General features: G+C 48.1%; 1 protein-coding gene across 7 annotated transcripts in view; it reads right to left on the bottom strand.

Moving 5' to 3' along the window:
• The window catches only part of SETBP1 (SET binding protein 1), a 257073-nt gene extending 234848 nt beyond the window's left edge, over window positions 1-22225 (bottom strand). Inside the window, exons 1-4 of one of the 7 annotated variants that reach the window (XM_066988772.1) lie at window positions 11343-11360; window positions 7602-7707; window positions 6587-6692; window positions 3581-4241 (exon numbers count right to left, since the gene is read on the bottom strand). In XM_066988772.1, coding sequence (XP_066844873.1) covers window positions 3581-4072 — 492 coding nt within the window. In that variant the 5' untranslated portion in view covers window positions 4073-4241; window positions 6587-6692; window positions 7602-7707; window positions 11343-11360. Of the gene's footprint in view, window positions 1-3580; window positions 4242-6586; window positions 6693-7601; window positions 7708-7859; window positions 9137-11342; window positions 18082-20928; window positions 20951-20996 lie in introns of those variants that run through there. The other 6 variants (XM_066988771.1, XM_066988777.1, XM_066988775.1 and 3 more) reach the window with 6 other exon arrangements.
• Between the last annotated feature and the right edge of the window lie 590 nt (window positions 22226-22815).

Raw genomic sequence — 22815 nt, 5'->3', positions numbered from 1 at the left:
CCCGTCCCGCTCGGGGCCAGGGCAACCACACCCAGCCCCATGCTCTCCTCAAGCGCCTCCCCTCCCGCTCACCATCGCGTAACATCCCCAGGGCAATTGCTCACACGGAAAAGAAACATGAGGAAAGTATTTAATGTATGTTTACGTCTTTTAATATACTGTAGCAGCTGGTGGAATCAAAGGGGGGAAAAAAAAAAAACAGTCCCCAGCACATGAGCATCGCAGCTCTGCAGAGCCCCCTTCTAATCACCACCGCACCCCAGATCACAGCTTTAGAAATCAGGCTCTGGCCCCTACTGTCTAATTAGCAGAACAGTGCAAAGCTTAGGAAGAGGCATATCTTCTTCCTCCCTAAGTGGCCACTGAATAAATACTATATCCCCAGTTCACAGCCCCTTTTTACATTGCTGGCATTACCAGTCCTTTGTGTACCCACATGCTGTTACTTAAATTGCTTCCATGTTTTCATTACTTGCCCTCTGCGCTGTGTGTATTGAAACTCCTGCAAGAATGCTGAAGAGGTGTTTCAAAGCACTGGGGACCACTGGAGATGTGACTGAAATTATTATGCAACAAACTTAAGTGATTTTTCAAGTCCTAGTAGAGTTTGCTCCTCCTTGCAGAGGATAGATTCACTATAGGACAACCCATTCCCAAGACACAAGCATGGTCGTTGGAGAACTGTGTGTAACCCAAGCTGCACCCTTACACACAGGTTTGTGGGACTCATATATATGCCCTGCGTCCATAAGCAAGGAGATAAAACTCAAGTAATGACACTGTGCCCATGTACGAGGGAAATATGTTATAAATATATATATATCTCCTGGCAAAAATCCAGTGGAGTGATGCCAGCTGCATATCTGCCCCACCAGTTTAAGTGCATTGTTCCCTGCTGCTTCAAGTAGTTAATTTTTTTCTTGAGTTTGTGTTGTTTAAAGCAACAGGCAAACAGCCTAACTCTGGAGGAGCACACGTGACTGCAAGATCAAAACCACCAGAATCATTTAAATGTGACAATCACGTTGTAACCACTACCACAGCTTTCAGCATTTCTGCAAGTGTCTGCAGAAGCTACCTGCACGCTCCTCTCAGGAAAGCCCACAGATGGACATTTCGAGTTGCAACTTGCTGCTTCCTCTGAACTCTATCTTCACACAAAATCTCTGTAGCTGCCACGAGACACATGAGCAGCCATTAGAGCAGTCACACTACTCTAATTTGAGCCCTTCTCCGACTGATTTCCAGCTTGCCTCCTGTCCAGTGCCTTTCACCACCCCTTGATGCGAGATACTGATCTTATAACCCAAGTGCTAAGAGCCACCTGCGTGCAAAATCCTGCCTGGCTGCAGGGATGCAGGATGTTCACCACCCCAGGGATGCCGGGTGCAGGTCTCCAGGCATCACACCCCTCAAGATCACAGCCCCATGGTCCTCCAAATCCCTGCTGGGGACTCCTCTCTGCCACATCGCCTCCAGCCCGCCTGGCCCCAGCTCGGCAGCTGCTGTGCGGCAGCCGTTGGGTGTTATGCTAATCGATTCGCCGGTGCGGCGGGCCTCTCCCCATCTGCTCAGAGGATCCACCTGCTGTGTTTTCTCTATTTTTTTTTAAATGGTCGGATTAGGCCAGCGCTGCCCCAAGCGCTCCCAGCCTGAGCATGTAGCACGAGCCAGCTCGGACCTCGCAGCACAAGCACAGGCTGGATGCAACCACATGTGGACCGTGATCCGCCTCTTTCCAACTCCTTATCTTGCGGCAATTAAAGTCTCACCCTGAACGTCACCACACTGCTTTCTTTCCCCCTCCAAGTTTCATTACAGCTAGCTTTATTTATTTAACCTTTTTGGATAGCCACATCAAAGAACAAACATGCCTTCCACAACCATCTGAGGGATAAGCAGAAATGAAAGGTCTGATTTCTAAGCACTCATATTCTTCACAGTCCACTTGCAGTAGGCAGTGGTTAACAAGTCTTTTTTCTCCCTTGCTGGCCATAGAGGGATTGCTTGCGACACCTTTGCTGTCTCTGAGCAGAGTCTCACACAACTGCTGGTTCCCTTGAGACTGCTGCAAGTATTCAGGGAGGATAAGGAAATGGAAATAAGACAGTGCCCAGCGCTAAGAATGCAGCCTGTCCTTCTCAATAGGTGGGAAAACCTATTCCCAGCTTATTACCAGAACAAAACTCCACTGTGCTACTTTTCATGTGCAAGGAATATGCCATTTACCGTGGTTCTAAGAAAAATTCCCCTTGGCTTCTCCCTGCCACAAGATCAGATTCTAAGGCAAGTACCCTCAGTGAGTAATGTTAACCTCCCTGGGCTCTGTCTCACGTCAATGGGAAACGTTACTGTTTCAGAAAGAGATTTAGAGCTGTCGTACTTTTGGTCTAGGTCAGTCTGTGAAGGACACTGGGTCCTGAGAGGGCCACTAGCAAGTAGCCTCCTCCAGGCTTAATGTAGCCCTTCAAGCATCCATCGTGGGTATGAAGTACAGAACTGGGGACCTTCTGCACAGTGAGGGATCAAAGTTACATTGAACAGCAAGACCAAGTGGTCCCCTGAGCTATAGACTGGTGCAAGCCTATATCCCAGATGCATTTGTCCAGGTGCTAGAGATGTTCATGAATCTTTCATCAGATGTGGACTCCTGTCTGAACTCATCACAAAGCCCTCATGTTGCTTAAGAGGTGCAAGTGAAGTATTTGTATTGTGATAAAGCCTCAGCCTGACCAAGGCTCCTTTGTCTGACTCCTAGGACAAAAAGCACTCCTACACCCAAAATAACATGAGTAGTCACAAGGTGTCATCTCCCTGCTCCCCCCCAGTGCTGCTGCAGAACTCGATTTCTTTTAAAAATCCAAGCATAGAGCACATTACTGAAAATTAAACCAACAAGAAAACAAAAAGGGTTCTCCTGAAATCAGCTCATAAAAAGAAAATATTTTCTTTATACCCTGTTCCCCTTCTTGACTAAATCACACACACCAAAAAAAAAGAAAAATATATCAATTTTTTTTTTTTGCCCTAGCTTAAGCTACCAAAAAATTCTCTCTAGGAGGATATTTCAAGAAAATAATAAGCATCTGGAAGAATGAGATTTATAATGGAGGTATTTTCTGAAGCATAACTATAGTGTTGCTAGCACAATGCTGTAATCAAGAATAATGGAGCCGTTCGCTCAGTATACAGGAATGGATTCAATTGTTCTCCGTGCACATACCTGTATTTTACAGATGTAGTCAAAAGCTTTAACTGCCAAAAGGCTCAAGCATTAGTGCTGAGACACAAAGCAGTGTAGAAGTGGGCTCCTTCATTTATCACTCACGTAAAGATGAACCTTAAATCTCAATTACGCACAAAAAGGGAAGAGGCAAGGCTGAACTTTTGATCCCTGCTGAACTGGTGCACCTGAAGGATAGCTCAAGATCACCTTTGCAGCTTGCACAGCACCACAGGACGATACCCGCGTGGCTTTGACTCCTCTGTAGCCACGCAGGACCTTGTAAACTGCCTGAAGGTTGTGTCTCGGACACAAAGCACTGGTTCAAGGGAAGATACAGGAAAGCAAAAGACTTACCTTCTTTTTGGAGTGCGATCTGTCCTCCTCCTTCGCTGCTTTGCTATTTTTCCCAGCTCTGGAAAGCTTTTGCTCCCCAGACTGCTTGATGGTGATTTTGATCTCAGGAGGGCAAATATAGTTCTCCAAGTTCTTTGGGGGCTTCTTAGCTCTCTTGGTGGTCTGAATCTTTAGTTTTAAACTCCCCTCTGTGAAGTTAGCTTCCTTGATGGAAAACTCCTGCTCCTCCAGCCCATCTCCTGCCACCCATTTCTCGCTGTCCGCGTTGGAAGTGGAATCCACATCTCTCCCAGAAGCCAGCTCATCCTCCTCTTCGGGCTCCATCCGCTCTCCACTCACTGGGATCCCTTTCCCCGAGCTTGCCGCAGGCAGCATCGTCTCCCCCGTGCAGCCGGAGGCCGGTGGAGGCTTGGCAGAGGTGACAGTGGCCGGCAGAAAATCCGCCTCGCCTCCCCTTTGCCGGGAGCTGCCCAAAGTCTCCCTGGGCTCCATAGCAGTACTGCAGTGCACTGGAGTTTTATCAGAGGGAAGGGGTGCGCAGGAGGGGATGAGGAGAGAAAAGGCAGGTAGGATCCCAGGGAACAGATGGCAACCGTCCGCTGAGTTCAACGGCCTAGTCGCCCAGAGGCTGCAAAGAGCTCAGAAGAGATCAGATCTGCCACTGTCAAAGGAAAGGAGAAGAAAAAGGAAGTTAGCACGCGCGTATATACTGAATACAAGTGTGGAAATGACTGAAACGCAGCACGGCCGGGCTTCCCCTGCAACATCTCAAGGGCATTCCCTGATGCAAAGTGGGAACTGATGCTGGCCAGCATTTCTGAGGGCCAGGTCTGGTACTCTACAGCAGCCCAGCTGAGGAATTATAGCCACGTGCATCACTAAACTGATGAAAATGGATGATTAAAAAAAAAACACAAAAAAACAACAACAACAACAAAAAAGATGTTTATATGCAACCTCCTTCCACTCTGGTCTTGGGAAAGAAGTGAGGAAGAAATCAGTTCTCCATACCCATGAACCTACTCTTATTTCAAAGTGTTCCCTGTCATTGTCCTGTTTTTTGTTTGGTTGTGTTTATTTATTTATTTATTTAAAGAAAAAAAAAAATAGAGAGGCAGACACTTGCCTCACGTTAAACAATAACCCAGTGATCAGAGCCCAGAAAACCCAGTGTTGCCCTATGAGGGAGGCAGGAGGGCTTCAAACTCCCCATCTCCCCACTTCACAGGCAAGGGAGACGCACTCGGCTGCCGGCTGTTGTGCGGGGCACTCTGCTTCGGATGAATTATTCAATACTCGCTGGGCCAGGCACACGCTGTCTGGAGCCTGAGATGCTCCCTGGGATGCTGCACATGTAGGAGGATCCACCTGGGTCCCTTTCAGGGCATGTCAGGGACCTAAGTACTGAGGGTGATGGAGGAAAGATGAAGTCAATAAGTCAATATTTTCCAGAGTTCCTCGTACCCTCGGGTACCACTGCTCTGTAACAAAGGCTTGGGCCAACTGAGGCAGGAACTGTGCTCTCACCCTTTCAGACGTGAGCTTTCTTTGAAACACCACAGATCAAACCCTTCTGGTTGAAAGCACTCAGCTTCTAATCTTGGCAAAAGTTAATAGGAGACTCCGGGAATATTCAGCTGAGGCAAAAGATGTGCCACTCAATGGCATAAAGAGACTAAACCAAATACCAAGCATTTGGTCCGGGAAAAAATATATATATATATATATTTACACACAGAGCATTCTTGAAGGTGTGGAATTTTTTTTTGTACTCTGTCCCTAAAACCTGCCAAGTAATCCCCCACCTCTCTACCCAACATAGCAAGCCACTTTAGGCTAAAAGTTAGCAGAAGGATATCTCAGAGAGAAATTTGCTGCTACTTTACTACCCTGAAACAGCTCCCTGGTGGGTCAGAAGAATATCCCTTCTGGCATAGGGAGAAGGAAACAAGAAGGCGCTGCCAGGAGTCGGTGCTGGGGGCGCAGACCTGCTCTCACAGCAGCAGCTCCCTACTAGATGAGCTAGGCTATGCTGCCAAACCCCACCCCTTGACCAACTGCAGGCAAGATCTGAGAACAGCCAGGGATTTCCCAGGCCATTTTTAGTAGCAATAAACTGTAAAGGAGAAATAGAGAACTTGCTACCTATCACCAAATCATAACAGTACTATAAATGTGGACTATTTTGCTTTAAAGCACAGCTCACTGAGAAAAATCACATGCCCTTGTGCCACTAGCTTCTTTCAGCTATTTAAAAGGACTTACGTAAACTCAAAAATTAAGAAGTAACAAAAAGAACCTTTTTCTTAAGTTACATAGCTGTATTTCCACTGGAGTATGGCCATGGATCACTTGTCTGACCCTAGCACATATGGCTAGTAATGGAAAGTCCTAAGTATCCTACAGCTCCATGAAATCATTGGTGACCTCCACCCAGGTCCCAGCAGACACAAATTCAAATAAACTTCCCATAAATAGCACAATCTGACAGCCCAAGCAGAAGGAAGAAAAAAAAAAAAAGAGCTATCATAGAGCCTGAACTGCCATCTGGCCTTAGAGGTACTTCTTGTAGCTCATGGTAGACGTACCTTGGCAGAACATCATGAAAACACTTATGCTTAAGATGCACATCTTCTGGCAATAGGGAAGAGGCTCATTTCCCAGAGCTGCTGTCACTCTGGCCTCATTTAAGGTGATCTTGAAGAACTAACAGACCCACAGTCTCCCACATGCCTGCCCTGACTCACCCTGTGGCCAGCAAGGCTCTCCCTTTCACCACCAATGAAACAAGGATAACGCTTACCTCATTCAGACCTATTGTAAGGTGGCTCAGTTAATGCCCTTACATAGTTCTGAACCCAAGTGTTTACCATGCGGTACTCACTAATTACTAACGCAATTAGTACATTAAAGCCACCCAGTTGCAAGGAGCTGCTCCACCTAATTGACCGACCTTGCACCTTGCCTCTCCTTTGTGCCTATGGAGGTGATGGGAGTCAGGGTTACCTTCCTCTTCCAACCGGTCCAATCAAAAAAAAGGCTGTCCTATTTATCTGCCAGTTCACATTGTTAATCTCCTTGGAGAGAGACGCAATGTACACACACTCTTGCGCTGCAACACAAACACAAGGTGGTAAAAGCTCAGTGGTGCAGCATTCCAGGGAGTTACTGCTCTGGTATGCACGCATGTACAATGGGCACTCTGTGCTGGCCTCCACCCACAGGCTTTTAACCTCTCTCGATGCTGGTGAAAAAGAGCAGGCCTCTCGCAGGGAGCATCTGCCTCAGCAGGATGTGGCCACCACACCCTCAGCCACCGAGGGTGCAGCGAAAGGACCACGGGCCATTGCGTAATGAACAAACCCTCTTGGGACCTTATTTCAAATGGGACAGGATAAAGTTCCTGACTCTGTGCCCAAAACTCAAAACACCATTCCCAGCTCAGTGTTTTATGGAGGCCTCATCCAAAGCCAGGCCTGCCCTAAGGGGTCTCAGCACCTCGGGATGAGCAGAAACCAGCAACAGCTGAATAAAGCCACTGTGTTACACCAGCATCAGATGGGTTCATGTGAAAACCAGCTTTAAAATCCTGCTTTAAAACATTGGCCTCCTGTCACGCTGAGAGCCAGCAGATGATGATATCACCAGACCCACAGGTAGCAACAAAGAACCCCGGTGCTCAAACGCTACACCGAATTAACTGGGTCATTGTTTTAGGTATCTCCTTACTCTCCTCCAGGGTTAATAGTTAAATGACTCGGGTGCAGGGACATTATACTCGTCTTTCTTGTTTGGGCAGGCTACAAGCGCTTTGACTAATTAGGAAACCTCACTTCAGGCTCCTGAACAAGTAACCTCCTGGGCGAAGTCCTGACCTCCCCTTTCCTCAGCTTGGGGCAGCTCTGCGGGAGCTGCTCAGCCCTGAGTTTTCAACTGCAGTGGCAATAGCTCTTTGCTAGGGCCTTCTCTAAAAGATATAGGGGTGTAAGCTTCAGAACTGAGGAAAATCAAGACCCCAAACCTCCCCTGTTGAAGTCACTGGGGAAACTTCAGGCTCTGGTTCAGCTTCAGCCTCCTGGGCTTCTCCCTCTTCCTCGCGTCCTGCATCTCCCCAGCTTTGCACTGGCCTGTAAGGGGAAGGCAATAAACACTTGTCCTCCAGCAGTTCTTCTGCCTTAGCTGGCAAAGCGCAGACAAGGATGCTGATTTTTTTCCAAGCTTCCTACCTTTATTTTAAACACCCAAGAGATGGGGGCTGCTGAGCCTTTTGAATGCCTACCCAAACTGTCCTGCCAGGCTCATGAGCATCAATTCCTGTTCAATAAGCAACTGCAGAGGTGCTTCCCCAGCCAAATTAAGCTCCCAGAGGAAAGTGTTACTGCTAGCAGGCTTCCTGCAGTCAAGTTAAATTTGAGGAGGATAATTCACAGGTGAATGACAACAAATTTCACAGACGTTGGCACTAGCTCTTAATTAGGGAGAAATTCATGCTTCCTCTGATAAGTACTGAGAAATAATCAAACGCCTGTGTGCTCAGCCTAGCTGCTCATATGTCTCTTATCAGCACCTCTGGGCACCTCAAACACACTCCTAGAGGCAAAGGCCTGAAGGAGAAGACCTCCCTTAGGGTCATATTAGATGTCTGCCATTAAGGGCTCCAAATATGCTCCTTTCTCCTGCCTCAGGCAACCGCTCGCACTTGTAAGTATTCAGATATCAGTGCTGTTAAGTGATTAAACTGAAAATTTGCTAAGGATAAAAACAAAAGTGAGAGCCCACTGTCTGGCTGGAAGTAGAAGGAGGAGAAATCCACCTGTTTGGGATTCTCCATGCAATGAAAGCGGGCATAACACATGGCACAGCTTTTGCCCTGTGCCCAGTAACAATCGTGTTTGTAACAAGCAAACAGAGGTGCAGAGGCACCACTGCTTAGGCAAACACAAGCAAGCCAGGTTCAGCTGCCCAGCCTTTTTGCTGCTGCTCTGTCTGATTTGCTCAAACACATGAGCACCAGCAGAGAGCTCGGAGCAATTTTAGAAGATGTTGCCCAGATCCAAGAGTACACTAATCTCAGGCATGACTGTAGCTACAGAGATTGCTTTTGTTTTAGCTATAGAGTCCAAAATGCCTTATGAAGAAAATGAAAAAAATTAAAAAAGAAAAAAAAATCTATTGAACAGGTTCCTTTCAAACAAAGGGAAACCGAGGCACGAGCCTGAGAGTATCATACCAAAAGTGAAGTGGAGCCCCACGTGTGTCACATTGCCTTTGGGTCTCACATTCTGTCATGCAAAATACAGTTACGACATCCCTAATCCCTGCAAAATATCAGAAATCCTGGAAGCCTCTTTATGCGCCATCTTTTTAAAACCATTCACCACAAAGCACTGGAGACTATACAGCAATATTTAATTATGACATATCACCTTTCACTCCAAAGACTCCTGGGTTGCTTCCTCTATTATATATGCCACCGCTGAAAGGCAGCTGCCTCTGGGGCAGAGGCCAGCGGACAACCCACATTACACCCAAGGGAAAGTTTTGGTCAGAAACCTGCTTTTATGAGAAGTGTCAGTGAAACTTCAGAATCCATCATGGCAGACTTAAAAAAAAAAAAAAAGAAAAAAAGAAAAAAAAAACAGCCAGGCATGCAGCAAGCTGTGCTGAACTCAGCTAACCCACATTAGGAATACAAAAAGAGCCCCAACTTATTTCATCATTATTGCTTTGCAAAAAAATCTAGGAATTTCAAGCGCAGTGCTGTGACCACACAGCTTATGGTGCCGGGTCTGCACACTGCCAGATTACCCAGCAGCACAAATTTGATGCATATCAGGCACAGGAACATGATCACACTTTTATTGAATGGACCGGAGTGCACAAGATGGAGGTTAAGTCTTCCTTTGTGCAAATTCAAAAGCAGACCTAGAGGATGGGGACAACTTGTGAGTCATAAAGCCAGCACGGTGCAGGCAGGTGACACAGCCTGATCTGGTACAAAGCGTGCTGGGATAAAATTAAGCCACTGCATTATTTTATTTTATTTTATTTTGTTTTGTTTTGTTTTATTTTGTTTTATTTTGACCAGATTTGAACCAGGTAAATGAGTTTATACAGGATCAGTATCATGCAACAGCAGCATGTTTAATCTGCTGCTCAGAGACCTGGGGCTAGATTTATCTCATCTTTGAACCTCAGCCTTAGTTACTTCCTGTGCCCCTGATACTCTGCAAGAGCAACCCAGCTTTGGCAGGGAGCTGGAAAAATGACTGTGGCAGCTATTTTCCATCCACACTATAGATCCCACAGAAAACACCCTCTCTCTTGCACCTGACTTATGTCAGTCTGTATAGAAACAAGGTAGAAAGACTTCCCCTTCAAGAAACAAAATAATAATAACAATCTCTTATTAAAAAATGGTAGATAGTCTGGTGATGTTCAAATCCCAACCAAACATAGCCCTGAGCATCCTGCCCTAGATGACCCTGCACTGAGCAGCACAGTAGATTGGACCATCTCCAAAGGTCCTTCCAACCTCAGCCATTCTGTGTTTTTGTGATGTCTTTATTGCTCTTCATCTCCAACATTGGGCAAATTGGACTCACTACTGTATAACAATTTTAAATACACCGCTAAAACTCCCATCTATACGATAAACCTGGATATAGATGTGCATAAAACGTATGTGGATATACACCAGTTACTGTACGAGATCCTCAACTCGTACAGATAATTGTGTCCAGAATGACCATATGTGAAGGCCTGTAATCCACAGATTATCTACAAAGCCAACTAACTAACTAGGGCATGTGGTTCATTAATGGGGTGAGCTGATGCAGCAGAGGTTACACAGAAGAAAGGTGGCTGCTCTCCATGAGGTCCCCTGCCCTCCCCTGCTCTCCATGGCACCCGCTGCTCGTGCTCCAGTCCTTCCACTTCTGCCTCCGATTTCTCCTTGGTTATGTGAGGATTACTTCTGAAAGGGTGCAAGCTAGCTCAGGTGTGGTCTATCCACATGAAAATAAGGTGCAAAGATTAATGACAGCTACCAGAACAAAAGCAGAAATGTAATCTTCACTCGTTTCCTTTGGATCGCCCTGAGTCCAAGTGCTACCGGCCCTCTGCACCTCCACCAGCAACACCGAGTGAAACTGACTGATGGCTCTGTCTCAATGTGTCCAAACCCAGCAAAGGGAGCCAGGAAAAGCCACACTGGAGGGGAAAAGACAAGATAATCTGAAGATTTCTCACAGCCAGATGAAGCTGTGAGCATCCCTCCCCAAGATAAAGAGACAGAAATAAATGAGAGCCCAAAGCATATCCATAATTACGGAGGCATGTAAGTGTGCACATTACACATGTGTGTATCTGTCTTCTCAACATAGAGACATTAAGAGTAGATTATGGAATCATATTTGACTCCATAATTAGGTTTGAGAGTCCATAATTAGATCAGATAGTCACCTTTCTATGTAAGTAACTAACTATCGTGCCACACTGAAGGGAGGGCCAACTGAATGATTAAACAACTGACACAGCCATAAATCACGAGGCCCATAAAAGCAATACTGCCCAAGGTACAGCTGTGGCAACAGCCAGCCTAGCAAAGCACCCATCTGCGGTAGGAGGAGAGATGCCCATCATGTTGCCCAAGGACTTTTACAAGCTCCTGCCTGAGAACCGTGCCAAGGTTTTATAAATCCACTCACTCACAACCTAGAGCTACATCTGGGTGTGAGGGAAGGGAGTGTGGCCACCAGACCTGTAAACACCTCCTGCTGCTCACTGCTGGTCCCTGAAGGACAAACCTCATCCCACTTGTGCCCTCCGAGGCCAATGCTGCTGCAAAGCTGGGCTCCATTCACCAGATTCACACCTCTGAATCAAGGGATAGTGATGTCAGAGAGCGTCATAAAAATGACAAAAAAAAAACATCACCCTTGCATTGTTACCCATCATCCTTGTGCAGATTAGGCCTCCGGGACACAAAAAAGCAGAGTGAGATGCCAGCTGTGCTCCAGCTCATTGTAACACCAAGAGCCAAGCCAGGAGATTTGCCTACGTGGGGTCAGCGCCAGGTTGCTGAGCCTCCAGACTATGCAACGTCACTCTCAGCTTGATGTATATCCCAAGGTACCTCCCGATATTAACCAGCAGAATATCCTGAGCACTCTGCTGGGTGCAGCAGTGCGTGCTGCTGTGAGGACAAAGCTTATTCCAGTAACAAGAGCCATAAAACTTGTTGGGAAAAAGAGGCAACATGCATGAGAAGGGGACTTCAAGTGCTATCTCCATTCTACCCAGCTCTTGCCAAGTGCACCATCCTGGAGGTACTGGAAGCCACTCCAAGCTACAAATGGAAAGTTTTATGGGTATTTAGGGAAAGGATATTGGCACGGAGACCAGCCACAGAAAGCAAAGCCCTCTACAATTCCATCATCTGTGTTACCAAACTTTCCTAGATTGCCTCTGCTCTTGGAAAGCTGCCATCAGACACAGTAGCCTCCTTCTAACACCGTCGTGGTAGGGCAGTAATCTCTCTTTCTCCCTCTGATCAAACATTTCCCTCTGCTCTCTGAAATGTGTTGAAAATGATTCCTCTATATAAATCATTAACGAAAGCTTTGTTTTTATTTACTGCCACTACCATGGGATTCCTTCCTCTTCTGTTTTTTCCCCTCCTCCATTATTTCATGTTCGCTTGCACAAGTGCCAAATACACCAGCTTTCCCTCCCTTCAGGAAAAACAAAGAAATAAATAAAATAAAACAACACATCTGATAGGGGATGCACCAGATCTTGGCTCAGCATCCATCCCTCAGAGCTGTAAGTGATGGCACAAGGAGGACCAAAAAGGCTTTGGTCCAGGATCTATCCTGTGCCCAGTCTAGAGGATGTACAAACAACACATCCCATGTTACCCAATTCTGCATGCTTCTGATGAGGCGAGGAATAAGGAAGGTTGGATTTTGTCCATGGAAGCTTGCACTGTGGGTTTCTGTGATAAGTAAGCCGCAGTATCTTGCTTGGTACTGTAAAATGTACCAAGAATCCCCAGCATCAAGAGGGGACTGTGGGAAAACAGAGCACATAAAGGGCATGCAAGAGGAAGACCAATAATTTGGGGTATTTAGAGGAGGGCACTGAGACTGCTTCCTTTCCTTGCAGAACATGTCAGTCCTTTGGCTTTGAGGGAGGAGAGGATGTCTGGGCCAGGGAAACAAGAAAGTCCCTTAGAGCCTTGTGGACTGCAGGAAGCAAACGCAGAGCAGGACACAGGTGGACATGGCTGGATGTGCACAAGGCAAAGGGCAGCCCACAGTGCCCAGACAGAGGAGTCAAGAGGTGTAAACATTAGATGGGAGCGTGCCAGTGGAAGACCCGAGGACAGGAATAAAGGCAAGACAGTCGGCAGCTGTTGTGGGCAGAGGAAAGGAGTAGCCTCTGTTGAGGCTGAAGAGGAAACAGTTACAGAAGTGCTGGGACAAGTTGAGTCAGAGGGGAGATAAGAGCCTGCTGAGTACCTGCACACCCCAAAGGCCTCTCCAGCTGAGCTACTTCATTGTGCTCTTCGAGAGGCATTGCACACGTCCGGGGAAAGGCATTGTACACATCTCGGTCCAGCTCCGTCCGAGGAGGCAAACAGGCAGGGAGCTTTCGAATCCCCATCTGAGCAGGGCCAGGACTTTGGGTCGTTACTCCCTTGTAACCCCGCAGACTTCAGGAGAATATTAAGGGTCAGGATGGGGGCAGAATTTGGGGGTCAGCTCAGACCTAGGTGCCCACGAATGACCTACAGGTCCCCATGCTCCCAGTCCAAGTCCTTCGCTTAGGACTCTCAGGGCCTGAAGGTCCCTACCACTGCATTCTGCAGAGGCAGAGGGTGCCTGGAGACAGATGCATGTTTACATAGGGTCCTAGTCCCCACCTCAGGCTATACTGCAGCTAATTGTTATTGTAATATTACATTCTCTTTTGTTAGAGGTTTTTCTTTAGGCCCTGGAATGTCTGAGCGAGGCCTTAACAACATATTCTGGCCTGAAAGCCAAGCGTGAAAATTAGCATGTTTTAAGAGCAGATGTGACTTCAACTCTGATAAAAGGATGGAGGAGCAGGATCAGTGTTTCTGTGACTACCTCAATGACACAAAACTGGGATCTAATGTAAGTCAGCACCCATAGCAAGTGACATTTATGGCACTTACTCAGCAGGATTTGGAAGGAAGGTGCCTCGCTGTTAAAGCCAACAGACTAAAAGATCTTGGTTGACTTTAGGATGTCCACAATGACACTTTTAAATTGTCATAGCTTTAGAAGCCATGACCTTCATTTTTTTTGTTACCCTCACATGCTAAAAGAAGATGGGCCTTTGACAAGCCCTATGTTTATATCCATTTATCAGCTCGAAGTCCAGCAGGTTAGAATGTTGCCCTGTTTAAAAGCGTATGGTTAGAATAATTTAAAAGAGAAAAGTGTTTCCCCTTCTTCCCCCACTCTCACTTTTTCTGAATAAATTGGAAAAAAAGAAAAAAAAATGGAACAACTGACAGCTGGAGGGAATTTATTCAACCTTTCAGGAAGAAAATTGCCATCAAGCAAAGAAAAAGCTTGACATTTTGCAGCCCATTAGGTGAAGGTTTATGAAAGTTACAAGGATGTGAATATATGGGTTAATATTTTAAACTGTTTTGCAACCTTAGGAATAATGGGCATGTATAACACTTTGCCCAGATGCCTGTTACAATACTTTGCATGTATACAATCCCGATCAAACACTTACTAAACTCCCCTAGTTAAGCTCCACGTCTCTGATCCCTTCTGAAAAAGAACTGAAGAATTTAGCAGAGAATTATTTCCCTGTACAAAATTCTATTGAATCCACACTATAGAGCTCCATATTAAGGTTTTAGAGGAAAAAAAAAATACTACAGGAAGGATTTCCTTGTCTAGCAAAGTAATAGAATTTCAGAGGAGTTTCAGTGGAAACCCCACTGCATTCTCAAAAGCCAAAAATTTAGCAAGACTTGAGGAGAGGTGGGTATGGATAACAGCATCCCTCCAGAACACGCTGGGTCTGGAAACACACAGGGAAGTTAGGCCAGTGTCCAAGTCTTAAAAATCACATCAGTAGGATACTCAGGATATGTGGATTCATACGGAGAAAAGACATGCCTGTAACGCCTTGCAGTTTGACCTCTGGTTTAAGTATCATCATTTTCTCCCTTCCATCTTAAAACCAACTTCCCCATCTGCTAAAATAGTGGGACAGGAACAGAATGATTCATTGTATACATATGTATCTCTCAGTTTTAAAGGTTAAGGCTAACAAAAATTTCAAAGTAACATAAAACCTCAGGCTTCCGATCTTTAACCCATCTCTAATTTTGAGGTATTCAAGTGAGTCCTGGGTTACCCCATGCCTGCCTACCACACATTCTTCTGAACAGCCTTCCCAAGCACTATTACAGGAGATACTGTACTAGAGGAGAGGAAACTGTTCTCATCCACTGCCACATTTATATGGTCCTTAACCACCCAGGACTGCACATCAACGGGAGCAGCATCCCACTACTTCGGAGAAAGGGAGAGGCTGACTAAGGGTCTCCCCAGCCACAGCGTTCAGCCTCAACCCCAGCACCCATCTCTAACAGGCATTTCCATCCCAGTATCAGAGGATGCAGAGCAGAGCACTGGCCCACCCTGTGCTCCTGTATTCACTGGGGCAGGTCAGGGCCTCCCCACCATTTTTTGACCTCAGGTTTGTACAGAAATTGGTCACCTCCTGCATGGCTTTTCCACACATGAGCTCACTTTCAAAAAAAGTACATCAGACTCATGAGCCCTGCATGGAGAAGACAACTCAGGCTCATCCTCACTACTTGCACAATCCCTTGTTTCCTCACAAGACTCCTGTTCTGGATGCACATGTATAAGAGCCCCACCACTGTCACCACTCTTAAACAAGAGTACCTGGTCTGTGAGCAGCACCAGTGACTGAGTACTTCTCTGGTGTCTTCCTGTTCTGCCACCTGTGCTTCAGCCCCATCACTTTCCCCTTCATATCTCAAGTCAACAGGGTCATTGTCACACACCGACAACAGCACACAGGTTCAGAGGACAGGCAACTGGTCAAAGATCATGGAGATACAGAGGTCTGGGGCCTTGCAAAGTTCCCCAGCTGGGAACTTTGGGAAGAAAATGAGAGACAGAAAGATCAAAACCAAGCCTGGATCAAGTCCTTTCCATCTCTGTGGTATCTGAGGTCCAGTGTTTTAATTTGGCTTTTTGTAGAGAGTTGACTAATCCGAGAACTCTTTGAAATGTTCAATTTCATAAAAGACAACAAAAGCCTAAATGAAATAATGTCAGAAGATTGCTTTTCGTATTCAGCTGCCCCACAGCTTACAGTAAAAGCTCATCATTGTGTTTGGACAATCTGTGCTGCAAAGTAAATCCATCTCCAAAAGGGAAAAATAGCCCTGAACTCTGCTCACTCTCAAGAGCTGATAAACAGAAATCGCCACCCCCTACTTCCTTCACACATTTCTCCAGCTCTGAAGGACGAGACGTCAAATTTTCTGACTGCTTTTATTCAGTTTAAGGAATGATGTAGCCTTCCTTTTTCAGCCCCAACCGTGAATCCCCCAAGCCTTGCTCTCCCTACCAGTTAAACAAGACCACCAAATCCAGGCAGCTGTTGGGGAGCTGTGCTTGTTCACAACACCTGATAGCTGAGCAGGTCTGAAGCCACACCAAGTGAAGCTTTTACATGGGAGAAGGAAAAAGAAGCCATCTCTAAGGGTTTGAGAGCATCTCAAAAGCAATTGTGCTAACAACTCACACTTTCAATGTGATTTCCTATAAGAAGGCAAAGCAATCCCAACCTTGAAAGTTTGGAAATCATTTTCAGATCTGACAGTCCCCCCAGGCTAAAACCTGGAGTTGAGGGGTTTTAAAGCCCATCTTTAATCAAGATGACAATTTCCTAAAAGGATGAGTCATTTTATTTCCTCAACAATAATAAGAAAGGAAACTTTTTTTTTTGTTTGTTTCTTCAAGTTGGAAGGAGAGAAAGTAACAAAAGCAGAACCTATAATAGCAGCAAAACCAGTCCCAGTAGAAACCACAAGCCCTGCAGCAAAACATTGGGAACGTTCTCTGATGAAGTTCTCCCACAGACTCCTGCCTTTCTTGCTAGGCTTTGGACTAGCTCTAAACCTTGGATCGCTGATGCCCTAAAATCACCTGGATTTCCCAGCAACAAGTCGGCTTAGGCTAGGTTTTGCGGTGGGTCTCATCTGACCACCCATTACTTCTCCGTGCACAACCTTGCGGCACTTCTCCCCTTGTCAAACGCTGTTTAATTGCAGCACTTAAATGCTTAAAACCCAGCATCCTCACATGTTACTGTAGGCAAAAATAACAGGCTGAACTTTCTGAACACGGCTTAAATCCTATTGAATTGGCCCTGCTGCAGGCTGTGCATCATGGAGCACATTTTGGCAGGTACTAATGCTGCTTTTCAACATTGTTGCAGACCCGCAGATCACAGATACTCCAGAGATGGGTAGTTAAGGGACAGCAAGAAGGACGCCTGGGCATATGGTTAAACAAATCAGTCATCAATTCACTGGGAGAGCTTTCATTTCCAGCACAGCAATCTGTTGGATCCCAGAACTGTTTTTACGTGGTTCATTAGACAATAGCCTTTCTTGCTACTAGTTGGGTCAAGAGTCAAAATTGCTGTGTAATTGCAAGTCTCCAAGCACAAGGCAAGAGTTTTTCAGTCCTGGAGGGTGTTGTCCAAAGGGGAAAGAAAACAGAAGGGAAAGATTATGTGTGAGCAATTGAGCCCTACTGAGAGGGCAAAAAAAGTCACTGAAACTGGGATTAGCCAAATCTTGTAATGGAAAACAAGAGTCCTGTTGGTAAGCTGGCACTTACACCTAAGAGACATGTGTGCTGGGGAAAGGAGCTCAAAGGATGGGTTCAAAACAGACTAGAAGAGGAGATTAAGCAGCATCTGAAGCCAAAAAATGATGGTCAGACTTTTTCAAGCATTTAACTTCTTGAGTTAATTAAGCATGTGGCCCTAGCAGTTATTAAAGAAGAACAGTTCCCAACTTAATCAAAGTACATTATTGGAAATGATACTGAGAAACCTCAGTAGAGAAACCCAGCAAGTATCAAGTCAAGCTAAATAGCTCAGTTATGATTATTATTAATAATAAATCATGGCCACTGTTTCTTTTGTTTGCCAACAACTAGCATAGTTTATGGCTCTGCACAAACCTAACACACCATTTTATTGCATTTCAGAGAGTGCATCCTCCTAAAATGATAATGTGTTAATAATCTATGCTGGGCTTTTTGGCAGGAACCAAAGAGCTCAAACAACTTGAAATAACATCAGCAAAAAATTATTTATTCCCCATCCCTAGTTGCAGAGAAAACAGAGGTTTTCTTGGCTCAGTTACTTCTCAATAGATTTCTGGTTTCAATTAAAACTTTCAGTCTGAGAAGTTAAAAAAAAAAAAAAAAGAAAAAAAAAAAAGCCAAAGCCAATAAGAGATGGAAGAGAAGTCTCCATTCACTGTGTGTTTCTGCTTCCCCCACCACCCCCCCCCCCCTTTTACATAACCCTTCCGAGCTAAGAGCAGAGGCTAAAGCACAACTACATTGTTTGGAGGGTTTTTCTCCTTTTGGCTAAAAAGCAAATGGCCAAAAAAGAATTTAAAAAAAAAAAAAAATCATGGGTGTCTCCCTTCATGCAGAAGGCTGGCGTGTAGGTTTGCAGCCTGAGATGATTTCCCCCCTTTGCTTCTGCAGGTTTGGGGCAATGCTCTCTGATCGTCCCGGCCTGGGGCAGGCGGGTTGGGGGCAGCAGCCGCTCGGGGCTGTGGCCCCAAAAGCCCTGTCCCCACAGAGGGCTGCTGTCGCTGTCGCCGCCAAGGGGTCGCGATACGCTCCCTGGCAGCGGAGGGCTGGCAGCTCAGTGCCTCACACACCTGACAGACATTTCAGGCGGAGCCCCCACAGGCCCCCCAACACCTCAGCCCGGGGTGGGGGCACCCCATTGTGGTGTCACCCCCCCCCCGGGGACCCAGAGGGGCCGGGGGACCCTGTCTGACCCCAGCCCCAGGGCCGCTGCTGGCTGCGAGGTGCCCTTGGAGCATCAAGCGTTGGGCCCACGATTATCAGCGGCGTTTATTGGAAGCGGAAACAAATCGGAAATCCTTCTCTCAGCGGCCTTTGTAGGGGCAGGGATACGCGCAGGCAGCGGCAGGCTGCGCTGAGCACAGCGGGGCGGACGGTGCCGGGGTGCTGCACAGACACACGGACACTCACACACACTCGCTGAATCCCACACTGGCACACTCACTCACTCACCACACACGGAACAGGGTGGGAGGTGGCCACTGCCTCGCCTCAGGGACCTGATCTCCCCCTGCCCGTGGCATGGGGGGAGTGTAGGATGGGGTGTGAGTGAGTGTGTAAGTGTGGGTGTCTGTGAGGGTGTGTGAGTGTGTGTGAGAGTGTGTGTATGTGAGGGGAAGGGTATGTGTGAGCGTGTGATAGTGTGTGTGTGCATGTGGGTGTGCATATGTGTGTGTGTGAGTGCCTGCGTGTGAGGGTAGGTGTGAGGGTGTCTGTGTGTGAGAGTGAGTGTGCACGTGAGTGCGTGTGTGTGCATGTGATTGTGCATGTGGGTGTGTGCATGTGTGCAAGTGGGTGTGAGTGTGTGTATACGAGTGTGTGTGAGCAACCATGTATGTGTGTGCTGAGTGTATGTATGCGCAAGTATGAGTGCATATTTCTGAGTGTGTGCATGTGAGCGTGTGCATGTATAAGTGTGTGTACATGAGTGTATGCGTGAGTGTGTGTATGCATGCGTGTCTGTGTCTGTCTGTGTATGCATGTACGTGTGAGTGTGCATGCATGTGTGTGAAAGAGTGTCAGAGTGCGTGTGTGTGTGCCCAGGGCTGGGCAGGGAGCCTTGCACCAGGGCTGGGGCTGACAACAGCTACCCTCAGCTGCAGCCTGGGTTGTGCCCCCTTGGCACACACACCCCCACACATGCACAAACATACACACAGACATACTCTCACACACCCACATGTATGCACACTTACACACACTCACACACACATACACAGAAACACACACTCATGCACACACACGCATTGACACACTCTCACACTTGCGCACACACATTTGCACACACACACTTGCACACACACATGTATTCACATACTGCCACACACACTCACACACACATATTCACGTTTGCACACTCACACACACACAGTTTGCACACTCGCAGTCACACACAGCCACACACACTCTCAGACACACTCACACACACACATACCCATATGCACACACACACTCGTATACACTCGCACACATACGTGCATACACACACACATACATTCACACATACACTCACACACACTCTTACACTCACACTCACTCCCCCCCCCAGCTCCTCCCCCTCGTTCCCCCCCCCCAGCTCACTGGGGGCCACCGGGGGCCCCGTGGCAGCGCGCAGGGACTAATTACCCCCAATTAACGCGCCTCGCTCCGGCACCGAGCAGGGAGGGTCGGGAGGGGGGGGTCCCACACCTCTAAACCCCCCACACACCCCCAGCTCCCCCCAAGCCTCCCCCGTGCCCGCTCCCGCTGCGTCCTTCCCAATGTCAGAGGGGCAGCGGCGCCCCCTCAGCGGGCAGCGCCGAGCACGGGGGGGGTGCACGCCCACCCTCACGCCCACCCGCTCACACTCACACTCACACTCACACGCACGGATCCCGAAAAGGTTACAGGGTTGCTCTCTAGCTCCACTTAACCTGCAATTTACGAAGCCGGGGGAGGGGGGGGCTCTCCTCCCCTGCTTTCCCCACGCCGAGCTGCCACCTCCCCGCGGCCCCGCTGGGGGAACACATACAGGCTAGCAAATTTGGGGGGGGTGGGGGGGGGCAAAAGGTGGGGGACACATTATCCAACTCCTAAAAAAATTGCAACCCCTTCCCAGCAGCACGCTCGTAACACCCCCCCCCCCCCAGCCCCCCAAAACGCGCCCATGCACCCCCCCGGCAGCCACAAAGCATGGGGAGGGAAGGGGTCGGGGAGAGAAGGCTCGCATGCATCGCAGGGCAGAGAAAGCCCCCCCAGTCCCCCCATAAATAAAGCCCTTTCCGCGCCATTGCAAAGTCACAACACGAAAAAAAAAGGGAGACGGCATTAACTTTTGCATGCAGAGGGGAAAAAGGCAGGGGGGGTAAAGGAGAGGGGGGGTAAGAAGCGAGGGGGTGAGACCCTCCCGCAATCCGGATCAGCAAAACAGACCTTTCCTCGATGCCTCCCGGTTTTTGTCGCTTTTTTTTTTTTTTTTTTTTTTTTTTTTTTTTACTAACCCATATCCCCCCAAAAAACGGCAGCGGGGGCTTCTTAGCAGCTTCCTCTTCTTCTTCTTTCTTCCTCCTCCTCCTCCTCCTCCCTCGGCTTTCCCCCCTTCTTGTCTCTTCTCTTTTAGATCCCGGTTTCGAGCCCTCGCCACAGCCCCCAAAGGTGCTTTTGCTTGTGTTGCGGCAAACCCATGGCGGTGTTCATCTGTCAGATTAGGGGAGCGCACGGCCGCGCAGCACACGCAGAGCGCAGAGGGAGGAGGGCGGGGGGAGGAGGGAAGGCACCCGGGGAGAGGGAGATGGACGGACAGACAGCCGGCTGGAGAGCTCGCTAGATAAATGATAGATAGATAAATAGAGCGAGGGAGAGCGAGAAAGGGGGGAAAATGGCGTCTTGGAAGCCGGAATCCCGGAGTAAATCAAATTAACACGCAACACCCAGAGAGCAGTCCCGGCTAATTTTAGCAGGATCCAAAATAAAATGGAAAGGAAAAGGGGGGTGGGAAGGAGGAGAAGGAGGAGGGGGGGGTGAAAGAAAGGAGGAGGGGGGGAAGGAGGCAAAAAAAAAAGGGGGAGAGCAAAAATAAAAATAAAAAATCAATGCACTGGATAAAATCCTGGGTTTGAAATCGATGGAGCTTGTCTCTGGCTCTCTGGCTCTCTCGCTTTTCCTTTTCTTTTCCTTTTTTTTTTTTTTTTGAGTGGTGGCCCTTTTTTTTTTTTTCTGCCTGTTTGTTGTTGCCGGCTGTTTGGGGGCCTTTTGCAGGGGGGCGCGGGGAGGGGAAGCGTTTTCGCTTTTGCTTTTTTTTCCCGGCGAGGAGTTGAAAAAAAAAAAAAAAAAAAAAAAAGGAGGAAAAAAAAAACGAGAAAAAGGCTTTTTTTTTCTTTTTTTCTTTTCCTTTTTTTTTTTTTTTTTTTTGGCGGCGAGGAAGCTGTTCCCTTTATTCCTGCTCTCTTCTCCGGAGCGGGCCCGGGTGCTGGTGCCGGAGGAGCTCCGGCGGGCTGCGGGGCTGCGGCCGCCCGCTCCCCCCGGCGCGCCGCCCCGCACCGCCCCGCACCGCCCCGCGCCGGACCGGGGGAGGGCAAAGGGGGGGCGGGGGGACCCCCCCCCCAACACCCCGGATCTTTAACGGCCAAGTGGTCGGTGCTCGCACACCCGATCCCCCTCTCGGCTCGGCAAGGGGGTGTTTTTGGGGCCCGCTTTTTGCTCCCCGATGATTTTTTTATTTTATTTTTTCCCTTTCTCTGTCTTGTATTTTGTCTTTGGGTCTGGGTTCCCCGCTCCCTCCCTCCCTCCCTCCCTCCCTCCCTCTCTCTCCCTCCCAGCGAGGGGCGGTGATTTGTTTAAGCAGATCTGGGGGCTGCTGGCTCCGGCCCTCTCTTTCCCCGGTTTCTGTCGCTCCCGGAGTCCTGCAGCATTGCCGGGGGTAGGTTGGGGGGGGTGGGGGGCGGAATAAATGGTAATGATCAAGCACACGCACACACACACACACGCTCACACTCGGTGTGGCTGCAATGCTCAGCCCTGGGTTAATGTACTCAACAGTGCCACTACCTGACACAACAGCAGCACTGATGGGGGCAGGGGAGAAAAGGCAGAGAAGGTGAGAGACTGGGCTCAGAGCTGCTCAGCCCACCCCAAAGTCTCCCCCCCACTCCCCCCTGCACATACCCTTGTCACACCGCAGCCCTTGCGGGCTCGTGCCCCGGGCAGGAGGATTTTAGGGTCCGGTGACGGCTGCTCAGACCTGATGTGGGGCTGGAGGGGCAAGCAAAGACCTCGACAGCTTTGTGGAGGTGAGAATGAAACCTCCCCCTGTATTAATCG

This window comes from Anser cygnoides, chromosome Z (assembly GCF_040182565.1).
Source record: "Anser cygnoides isolate HZ-2024a breed goose chromosome Z, Taihu_goose_T2T_genome, whole genome shotgun sequence".
NCBI lineage: Eukaryota > Metazoa > Chordata > Aves > Anseriformes > Anatidae > Anser > Anser cygnoides.
This window is presented reverse-complemented; position numbering and strand designations above follow the sequence as displayed.